The sequence below is a fragment of the Accipiter gentilis genome, chromosome Z, assembly GCF_929443795.1.
Source record: "Accipiter gentilis chromosome Z, bAccGen1.1, whole genome shotgun sequence".
Taxonomy (NCBI): domain Eukaryota; kingdom Metazoa; phylum Chordata; class Aves; order Accipitriformes; family Accipitridae; genus Astur; species Astur gentilis.
The window spans coordinates 85,412,982-85,424,069 of record NC_064919.1 but is presented as its reverse complement, the minus strand read 5'-3'; the positions used below and the strand labels follow the sequence as shown (position 1 = coordinate 85,424,069).

General features: G+C 56.6%; 1 protein-coding gene across 2 annotated transcripts in view; it reads left to right on the top strand.

Annotated features, from left to right (window-relative positions):
• The first annotated feature begins 2,364 nt into the window (after positions 1-2,364).
• Positions 2,365-11,088, top strand: part of SKOR2 (SKI family transcriptional corepressor 2) — a 34,631-nt gene continuing 25,907 nt past the window's right edge. Inside the window, exons 1-2 of one of the 2 annotated variants that reach the window (XM_049796072.1) lie at positions 2,365-2,480; positions 9,292-11,088. The exon at positions 9,292-11,088 is cut by the window's right edge and continues 552 nt beyond it. In XM_049796072.1, the coding sequence (XP_049652029.1) occupies positions 9,325-11,088 (1,764 nt within the window). In that variant the 5' untranslated portion in view covers positions 2,365-2,480; positions 9,292-9,324. Of the gene's footprint in view, positions 2,481-8,618; positions 8,736-9,291 lie in introns of those variants that run through there. The other variant, XM_049796071.1, reaches the window with a different exon arrangement.

Here is an 11,088-nt window from a genome sequence, read left to right as displayed (position 1 = left end):
GGCCTGCTATTTGAAAAAAGAAAAACTGCTTTAAAGAGATAACTGCTCAAAATCTACTCCCTAAAGGAGGCGGCTCTTATTAAGGGTTTCTTCTTGAGATGTCTGCCTAAAGGCTTCTTCAGAAGGGATTTAGTCGTTTATAACTCAGATTGGGAGTTTGAAGCCCCCTTTTTACTGTACGGTAGCTCCGAGGTCCTGCCCCTGCTTCCTTCCAGTGAGCTGGGGCTAAGCCTGGAGGGGGGGACACAGCAGAGGTGACATCTGCCCACCGGCTGCCCTGCCAGGCTGGGGACACTGCAAGGAGCCCAGCCAAACGGGGAGGCAAAAAAAAAAAAAAATCAGAGCTTCTGAATTTGGGTGGGATGAGCCAAACCCCGCTGTGGTCGAAAAAAAAAAAGAAAAAAAAAAAAGAAAAGAAAACTGCCACAACAACAACAACAACAAAAACCCCAACCACCACCCAAACTTATTTCTGAAAGGCTTTTGGCAGTTTTTTGTGTCTTTGAAGCACCTGGCACTAGCAAAGGGGGATAGGACTGAACCAGCTCCTGGCTGCTAAATCCTTTTGCATATTCAGATTTTAAATGTCAAATACAGCTAAAAAAAAAAAAAAAAAAAAGAAAAGAAACTTTCAATCAGTCTAGATAAATAAATGCAACCTGCAGCATGTTGGAGCTGTGATAAAACGGTAGCTACGCTCATAATGTAAATAATAAAAAGTAGTAATATTAGTGGGATGGGATTTGGGGAAGGGTGGGGGGTGTCCAGCCCGGACCCCCTCAAAGCCATCCCCCAGGCATTGTATTTTGGAATAAAACCGCTTTAATCCTTAATGGGGCAGCGGGAAACCTCAAATCCCTGCTCCTCCACTGCCATCCCGGGGCATGGGGACAGGTCCCTGGTCACCACCCAGGACACCGGGGGGGCAAAGCAAAGGGAAATTTGCCCCCCCCTAAAAAAAAAACACCCACGTTTTGCTGCCGTGACCCCTAGAGCAGCTCCCAAAAGGCAGCGTAAAGGTGCGGAGAGATGCGCAAGGTGCAGCGGAGCGGGGCGCACCTCAGCTGGGCAGGGAGAGCTTTGGCAGGGTTGGTTTTTTTTTTTGGGGGGGGGGGGTACCCCCCTAATACCCTCCCGGCACCTCACATGACACCGGTCCCCAGGCACCCCTCCAGCTCCTCGGGGCAGGATCCGGCCCTGCAGACCCTTGGTTTCACTCAACAAACCAAATTTGCTGCTCGGGCAAATTTGACCTGTTTCTTGGCCCAGATACGTTTCAAACGCTTTTGCCGTTCATTTTTTATTATTTTTTATTTTTTTTTAAAGATGGGATGCGGGGGCTTCACACTCCCTAGAGCATCCCTCCCCCTGCCCGGTAATTTATTCTGCTTATTCCTAAGGAAAAGGGTCCAGGGGGGGTCCCGGGCACCCCCAGGACTTCTTTTTTCCTCCCAAGCTCAGCACCTTTGGGTCCCTTTCTCCGACAAGGGGGGTCCCACAGCAGTGGGAACAAGAAGTGATCTTAATTTGGGGACCAGGAGCCCCCTTTACCGGGGGGGGGCCACCCCACTCTCCCGTGTGTGTCCCCCAATACCTCGGGGTATACGCGCAGCGTAACTACACAGGCTGCGGTACTCCTCTCCTTACAGCCAGCTAAAGGCTGTTCTCTTAATGAATTACTAATGAGTTAAAATTGGACAGCCGGCTTAATTAAAGCGTAGAGGCAATGTGTTTACCACATTGTAATTGAACTCATTAGGGCTTCGGCTTTGTGTTTTTTAAGCAGCCGCCTTGTTCCGCACGTCGAGTGATCCGCGGGAAGCGGTTTTGCTGGGGACGGGGACATTGCGGGAGAGTGGGGGCTTTTTTTTTTTTTTTTTTTTTTTGGGGGGGCATCCCCTCCATTCCCTTCTCTCCCGCAGGGTTTTGTGCTGGGTGGGGGGGACCCCCTCTTCCCCTTCTGCCAAGCACTCGGGGGGTTGGGGGGTGCTCTTTTTTTTTTTTTTTTTTTTCAAGCAAGGAAGGGGTAAAGGGAAAAATTTGGGGTGGGGGGAGTTTGGGGAAACAGGGAGGGACCCTGCAACAGGGTTTCTCTCGTGTGTCCCCAGCCAGGCGGGGGTGCGTGGGGGGTGTCCCGTTCCCCCCCCCCCCCCATCCTCCGCAACCGTCGGGGCGGACCTACCCCGGGGTAACGTTCCCCCCCCACACTACCACGACCATCACCCCCCCCCCCCCCCCTTCTTTAACAAGGGGAGGGGGCCGAGGAAGGGGCCGGCTTCCCCGGCACAGCTTGCAGGGCGCTGCCTGGCTGCTAGAAGGCGTCCGAGACCCGACCCACCCGCGGCACAGCCACGGCGGCACAAACGGGAGTCAAACTTACGCGCAGCGGAGCCACCGCGGAGAAAGGGGACCGGTACCGGTCACCCCCCCACCCTTCCATCCCGGGGGGGGGTGGTCCCTCATGGAGCTCGGGTGGTCAGGTAAGCCGTGGGGCTGGATAGACATTGGGTAAAGGGGTGGCTCTTGATTTGGGTGTATTCCTTCCTTCGGGAGTAAGGAGTTAGGTCGCTTGCTGTCGCGATAGGTCGCGGGGTCGTGCTGCTTCTCAAGGACGTGGCTGCGGGAGAGGACCCCCACATACACACCCCCCCACCCGCAAGTTTGGGCTGTAGCGGAGGGAAGGGGCGATGGGTTGGAGCTGCGCGTCTCCTCGTCCCCGTTTCTCTCTTAGATATATAATTATTTTTTTCCTTTTTTTTTTTTTTTTTTAATTTTCCTTCGAAATCATGAACTTCGCACCGAGTTTAGATATCGGTCGGGAGGAGCAGGGCTGGTCCTCAAGGCCAAAGCGGGGGACCCCCCCCCGACCCCCGGGGAGGTGGGGATGGGGGTGCGGAGCTCCGCGCCCGCGTAGCGCTCCGCGTCCTGCGGGCAAGGGGGGGGGGGGGGGGGGGGAAGGAGGCAGCGCTGCCTCTCCCACCCGGGGTGAGCCGGGGAAAGGGCTGATTTGGGGGAGAGGTGGGATAAAACCGACCACCAGCCTGGTGAGAGTCATCTCCTTTGCTTTGTCAGTGGCTCCGACGTTGAAAAGCCGGGAAAAAAATAAGAGATATTTTAATTTTTTTAATTTTTATTTTTTTTACCGCCTGCACCCCCAGGGTTTGGGGGGCCGGGAGCTGGAATCGAAGCGGGGAGCCCTCGGGAAAGCCCTTTCTCCCCCCCCAAACTCTTCCTCGACGGGTCGCCTGCTTGTTGCACAGCTCCTGCCCCGAAGCAGGGGCTCATTCCGCTCTATACAGCCCTTCAGAAACGCCTATATAGAGCTGGCTTTACAGAATTGTGCCTATAGCAGCATATAGATCTAGGCGAGTCACTTTTTTTTGACATAATCCTAAAATCGTGGCGAAGGGAGGAGGGGGCGAGAGAGGTGTGGTGGTGGAGGAGGAGGAGGAGGAGGAAAGAAGTTGCATTTGGGTGTAGAGGGGGAGAAGGTGACAAGCAAGACCCCAAAGTGGGTAATGGGAACTGTCAAAGAGTGCAGGAGCGTAAAAGCCAAACAATCCCAATCCCCATAGGTTGTTTATTCCTCATAAAATACAACTCTACATAGCAGGAAGTTACTGCAAACATTTATCAATAATGAATGAATCTCCTGTAATAAAATACTCACGTAATTAGCTACAGTCAAGTACGTGCATTATGCCAAGGCTTTTGCAACTCTTTGTTGAAAATCCGACTTAGATAAATCCTCTCAAACAGCCTTTTAAGAAGCAAAAAAAAAAAAAAAAAACCAAACAAAAAACAACACAAAAAACCCACCACAACCAGGAGCAAACCACCACCCAGCATTTCTCCTTCTTTTATGCCGTTTTTGAAACCCAAACCGTAACTACTCCTGAAATATAACGGAAAACTCTTTGGTGAATTCAGAAGAGTCATTAACATTCAGCTTTAAGTGAATGTTAACAGTAAATAAAGAAATCTCTTGATTGTAATAGTTGCAACAAAGCAATAATAAACCAGTGGGTGGTCATCAGTAATGATAAATGTATCATTATTACTGGGGGGCGGGGGGGGGGGAACTGGGTTTGGAAAGTACTTCAGACTTTTTAGTGGCAAGCTTCGTGGCAATTCGTTTCTTAGCCTGGGAAAAAAAAAAGCGCCATATAATTTTATACACAATTTAGGTGAAAATAAATTTAAATCTGTATATTACATTTTTAATTTCAAGATAGTAATTAAAGCTGGTTCATTATATCTCCTCTGAAAGTCTCAGTGCTCATCTTAATTGCCTGTTTGTACAATCTGCTTTCTAAGACACCCAAGGTTACTGGGTTCTGAAAGACGCAAAATTGAATTATTTACTGACGCGATGACTCTTCGCCCGATAGCGTCACGTTTCCCTGGGAAGTTTGGGCTCGCTGCTCCCCATCACAGCCCGGTCGGGGCCTCGCTTCTCTGCCAAGGAAGTTTGCTGCTCGTTTAAATACTTCGAAGCAGGCACGTTGCTGATGGAAGATGTTCGGGGCGCTTTAATTTATGCGTTTGAAAGAAAAAAAAAAAAAAAATCAATAGCTGAGGTGTTTTTCGTTGGGGATTCCCCCCCCCCCCCCCCCCCCGCTCCTCCTATTCCATCCCCTTTCCCGGGGGGGTTAATTCACCCATATCTAAACTTGCAGGTTTTTTTCCCTCCTTGCCACCCCATCCCTAGGCAGGACAGAAATAAACCCACTCGCGTTTTTAAAGGCTGAGGAGAGGGATATGGAACACTCATCTCCTCCCGGGCTGCCAGTCGTTTCCCATACGATGAAATAAAATTGCAAATCGCTTTTTTTTTTTTTTTTTTTTTTTTTTAATGCTGTTTCTATTCGGGAAGATGATGCTAGAGGGGAACCTCCTGGCTAAGGTCTGCACGTACCTTGGGCGAGAACCACCTCGGTCTGGATCGCTCGGAGTGTATTAAATTGGGAAGTTAAGAGATTTCCCTCAGACAAAAGATGCCGTTCCCGGTTCCTTCCCTTCAGCCGCCGTGCTGGCTTTCAGCTCCCGGAGGGATATCAAACTACCCAGAAATGCCCCATCCCTAAACTCTCCCGGTGCCTTTAGAGAGCCAGGAGAAGATCGCGTTGAGTCTTTTCCCCTCCAGTTATTATGATTATAGATGCATCTTTCCGAGGCGTCCTCTTGCCACTGAAAAACTCCACGTAGAGATCTCTGCCCTTTTGTTGTGTCTAGCTGGGTTATTCAAGAGCAGAGACAAAAGCCCGAAGTGATGTGATCTAAATGAGCTCCGGGGTTTTCCAGATGGGACCACCTCTATTCCAAATGCCCTCTCTGCTTTCTGCTTAATATAATAAAACACGATTTAAAAAAAAAAAAAAAAAAAAACACCAACCAAAAAAAAAAAAAAAAAAACCCACGCAGGAAAGAGCTTCGCTCTAGACCAAGCAGGGCAAGCGAAATCTACCCCAAAGTGGTTTAAAAACCTCCTTTGCTGCCCATGTTTTGTTAGAAGGGGTTTTATAACGCTACCTTGTGTGTCTGCTACTTACAGGGCTGCAAGTTTCAATGGGATGTGGGGGGGTGGGAGGAGGGAATGGATCCGCGCTGGGGGTGGTTTTCTTTGTGGTTTTTTGAACGCACCAAGGTTATCTTGCTCCTCGTGGCCTCTTTGCTACAACATTTAAGCGCTGTGGAAGTAAATAAAGGCCGTGAGCGTGGGCTGGAGTGGTTTAAACTTGGCCGCTTTTCTCAGCTGCTCGTTTTTACACGAAGCAATCTGCAGCCAGCGTATCTGCTGCTGTCGCCTCCCGCTCAGCTCCTCCAAGGCAGAATCGCGATAGAGGAGGGAAGAGGGAAAAGGAGCCGGGACTCGTATTTCTCCCTTCCGGGCTTCTGGGAGAAGTTTGTCCACCTTGCCCTCGTCTCTCTTAGAAGGTGACTCCAACCCAGCCGTGGCAAACGGCAACAGCAAATAACGAAATGAACGGGAGTGATTGGAAGTGGCAGCAAGACAGGAACCCAGGTCTGCAGCTACCCGGAGAGGGGGAGTGTAGACACCCCGACTCAGGTCGGGATACCCCCCCTCCCCGCCCGCCCCTTGCCCGGGGTCCAGGCTGGGCTCCAGCCGATCCGCCGGGACCGCGATGGGGTCGGAAGCGGCCGGAGCAGCCCCGCGGGCCTCGCTCTCTTGGGGTCCACCTGCGAGAGCCGCCCGGTCCCCGGGTGGACCGACCTTTCTCCAGCAAGCTCAGCTTACCCCCATGCCCGTGCTTGGGGTCGTGCTACCCCACGAGGTTTCCCAACAGGCTTAAGTAGAGAAAAAAGTAGAGAACGGTATATTCTCGCCCTGCTTCTCTAAGGTGCGGGTCAGTCTCTGATCCCACTTCGGAGAGCCCCACCGAGCCAAGGCCCCTCGGGGTGGCTGGGGGCAGTGTCCGTGGGACACGCAGGGTCTTGCACCCTCTCCCCTCTTTGGGGACTGGTACACCCAGTCCTCGTGGGTTTCAGCTTTCCCTAGAGAGGAAATCGAGGAAGGGTCTCAGTTTTTCCAACGGAATTCAAGAGGGTCAGTAGCACCGAGCAGGCGAACAAAAAAAGTTTAGTTTTGCTTTTCGTTTTGTCATCACAAAATAAACCGCGGGCGCCGGCTAACGACTCCCCCGGACCGAGCCTGCGTTTTCAGCCTCTCCCGGGCTGCGAGAACCGAGCTCGGGGGTTTGCTTCGTTGAAGGCGTTTTGCAAAATCCGGTTATCCCTTTCGCCTCCTCGCAACCGCTTTTCCTCTTCTTCCAACACCGGGTTCAAAGCCCGGGGCGAGGTTGTCCATCCCCGGTTCTCCCGGGAACCGTCGGGGATAAGCCACCGAGAGGCAGGGGAGCGGGCTGCCCGGTGGTCGCTGCGGGGATCCAGGCACCGAAATCCCGCAGGAACAAGAAGCTTCTCCCAAAACCTCCCCCCCCCACCTCCCCGTCCCTCCTGGTGCCGAGCAGGGAGCGAAGACAGGAGGGGAGATTTTCTCCGTGGCGTGGTAATAGATCATACAATGTGTGACACGGGTTTAACCAATAAAACAATTTGAATCAATTAGCTGGCGGAGGAGAGTTTTGAAGTGTAAAATTCATGTCAGTCTGGCTAGGAAGCATTGATTAAAATGTCACCAATGTGAGGCTTATAGCTATTGCTCACACGAAAGCAGCAGGCTCCGTGCAGAAGAGGCTCGGGAAAAAAGTAGGAGGGAGGGGGAAAGGGGGGAGTCTCCGTGTGACAGTGGTGGCACGGGGGCGAGCAGGGTTTAATAAGAAGTGACAGAGGTAATAAGGAGAGGTGTGATTTTTTTTTATTATTATTTATTTATTTTCTTTGCCAAAGTTAGAGAGGATCCGAGAGATCCGGGGGGGGGGGGGGTCCGCCGTTTCGTTGCCCGGGGTGGAGGGGGAGGAAGCGGGGTGAGTCGGTGAGTTTTAGCGTGGATGTTCTGGGAAAGGTCGGTGCAGACCTTTTCGCCTGGGAAAAAAAAAAAAAAAAAAAAGGGAAAAAAAAAGTACAAACAAACCCCCAAACACCAAGTTTTCGTGGCTAAATGTGCAGAAAGGTTTGGTATTGGTCATGTGTGTAGAGGGAAAAAGAGAGATGGAAGCATTTTTTGTAAAAAAACTAAATAAATCAAAGCGATATTAGGAAACACCCGACGGTCCAGATGTCCTCCCCGTTTTAGCTAGAAGGGAGTTTTTGTTTTCCCCGTTTTTTTGCCGGTTCCGCTGGTTTCCTCGCTGGAAAGGACCGGAGTTGGGCGGAGTGGCGGTGGGGACCCACGAGGTTACCGGTGCTTTTTTGGGGAGGTAGATGGTGAAAAATCTCCATTTTTACTGCACTGTATTCACCTCCTTTCGAAGAAAAAGGGGAGGCAGACGCGGCTACCGTGCTGCAGACTACTTGCTGGTGTTGGGGTGGTTTTTTTCTTAATTGGGGGCATGAAGCAATTAGGAAAATAAAAGCCGTATTTGCGCCGTGTTGCTCTTTGTGGGAGCGAGAATCTGGGTCCGGGTCCTCCTGAAAGTGGTTTTCGTGAATGACTCCAGTGTATTTGGGGAGTGCGGGTCGCAGCAGCTCTTCGTGCCCGGGAGGACACGGTTGTGGCGAGAAATCAACTTTTTTCTCTCTCTCTCCTCGCCCCCCCTCCCCCCGTAATTTCGGACAGATCCGTTAAAAAACCAGCGTTTCCGAAAAGACGCGGCTTTTTCTATCGAGTGTATTTAGTTTCTTGGAAGCGACGGGGCTCAGAACGTAGGGGGAAAACAGAAGAAAGAAAAAAAAAGAAAAAAAAAAAAATCCCATCCCCCCCCCCCCCCCCCCGTCCCCGAGCTCGGCATCCCCTCGCCGGGAAACCGTGCGTGGAGGTGGGAAGCCGGACCCCGACGGGGCTCCCGCATCCTCCCCTCCCGGTACGGGGTGGGAGGGATGGGAGAACCGGACCCCCCCCACCCACCCACACCCACCCACCCACCCACCTTCACCGCCCCCCGGCCGCTGACGTCACCGTGCCCACGGGGGACCGCCGCTCTCCCAGCGAGGCGCGGAGCTTCCGCGCTCGCAGCCGCCGCCGTCGTACCCGAGGGCAGAAGCCTCCGGGCCCCGGGGCCGCGTTGTTCCGCGGGTACGGGGATGCTTTCCCCTCCCGGTGACCGCTGGAGGAGGGCCCGGAGGCGGCAGGGCTAGAGCGGGGCCGCGGAGAGGTAAAAGGGGAGGCGGGCGGGGAGGGGAGGATGCGCGGGTGGTCGTGGAGAGCATCGAAACTTTTTTTTTTTTTTTTTAATGATTCGCTCCTCTTTCGCGTTTTCCCGTTGCACTCGGGTGGAACCTATCGGGCCGAATGCCCGCGGAACGTTTTCTAGCGGGTGGGTTTCCAGGACGGGGGGGGGGGGGCGGCTCCGCTGAGTGTTTCGGGATGAAGCGTAACCCGTGGGTCGGGACATCTTTCCACCGGGGACCCTTCGCTCATTTACCTTCATCTCCGCACCCACGGTGGGATGTGCACGTCGGGGACCCGGGTGGGGGGAGGAAGGAAGGCGGCGGGCGACTCGCAGCCCCGGGGACACCCCCCGGCGAGGCCAGGGTGGGTTTTTGGGGCCGGGGTCGCCAAGAGTAGCGCTTCCCCACGCCGGGAGACTCGGGGGGGGGGGGGGCGGTGCGTGTGCTTGCGGTGGGTCCGTCCCCTCCATCCCCGGTGGGTCCCCGGCTGACGGCGATCTGTCTCTCTCCCCCCCCGCCCCCGACTTTCCCCACCCGCAGCTGGACGAGAGCAGCCCCTCCGGCTCTGAGGCGATGGCGACCAGCCCGCTGCCCGGCCCCACCGACATCTTGTTGCCGTCGCCGTCCAGCGCGTACCCGCCGGACCCCATGAACCAGCCGAGGGCCGGCCACGCCGCCATGAAGCCCAACCAGGTGGGGCAGGTGATCCTTTACGGCATCCCCATCGTCTCCCTGGTCATCGACGGGCAGGAGAGGTTGTGCCTGGCTCAGATCTCCAACACCCTCCTCAAAAACTTCAGCTACAACGAGATCCACAACCGGCGGGTGGCTCTGGGCATCACCTGCGTGCAGTGCACGCCGGTGCAGCTGGAGATCCTGCGGCGGGCCGGGGCCATGCCCATCTCCTCCCGCCGCTGCGGTATGATCACCAAGCGGGAGGCCGAGCGGCTTTGCAAGTCTTTCCTGGGGGAGAACCGGCCCCCCAAACTGCCGGATAACTTCGCCTTCGACGTGTCCCACGAGTGCGCCTGGGGCTGCCGCGGGAGCTTCATCCCGGCCCGCTACAACAGCTCCCGGGCCAAGTGCATCAAGTGCAGCTACTGCAGCATGTACTTCTCCCCCAACAAGTTCATCTTCCACTCCCACCGCACCCCCGACGCCAAGTACACCCAGCCCGACGCCGCCAACTTCAACTCCTGGCGCCGGCACCTCAAGCTCACCGACAAGAGCCCCCAGGACGAGCTGGTCTTCGCCTGGGAGGACGTCAAGGCCATGTTCAACGGCGGCAGCCGCAAGCGGGCCCTGCCGCCCGCTCCTCCCGCCCCCGCCGCCGTCGCCGCCGCCGCCGCCGCCCCGGCCGCCTGCCACCCGCTGGGGTCGGTCAAGGCGGCGGCCGCCGCCGCCGTGGTGGGAGGCGGGTTGCTGAGCCCCCACCTCCTGGCCGCCCCGCCCGAGCTGCACCAGAAGCGGCCGCGCTTCGAGGAGGACGAAGAGCTGCAGGAGGCCGTGGCGGCGGCGGCGGCGGCGGCGGCGGCCCACGGCGGCAAAAGCCCGCGGAGCTACCCGGTCATCCCGGTACCCAGCAAGGGCTCCTTCGGCGGAGTGCTCCAGAAGTTCCCCGGCTGCGGGGGGCTCTTCCCGCACCCCTACGGTTTCCCCGCCGCCGCCTTCGGCCTCTGCCACAAGAAGGAGGAGGGCGGCGGCGGGGCCGATGCCCTCGGCGGGGCGGCGGCGCACAAGGCTGCCGCCGGCGGCGGCGGCGGGGGCGGCGGCGGCGGGGCGGCGGGCGGCGGCCTCTCGGGGCTTTTTTGGCCGGGTAGGAAGGACGCCGCCTTCTACCCGCCGTTCTGCATGTTCTGGCCGCCCCGCACACCGGGTGGGCTGCCGGTACCCACCTACCTGCAGCCGCCGCCGCAGCCCCCCGGTGCCTTAGGCTGTTCGCTGGGCGACGGGGCCGGCCTGCTACGCCAGGCTTTCCTGGACCTCTCCGAGCCCGGCGGCGAGGCGGGGACGGCGGGGCTGGGCACGCCGACCGCCGCCGCTACCGCCCCGCCGACCGCTCCCGCCGCCGCTGCTGCTGCGCGGGACCCGCTCTTCGAGTCGCCCCCTGGCGGCGGCGGTACCGAGCCCGCCTCGCCCGCTGCCTCGGAGGGAGGAGGAGGCGGCGGCGGTGGCGGCGGCGGCGGGCGGGTCCCCGCGCACCACCCGCACCTGCTGGAAGCGGCGGTGGCGGCCGGGCGTAAGGCGGGCGGCGGGTACCACCACTCCAGCGCCTTCCGACCGGTGGGCGGTAAGGAGGACTCGGAGAGCCTGGCTAAGCTGCACGGCGGCGGCCCG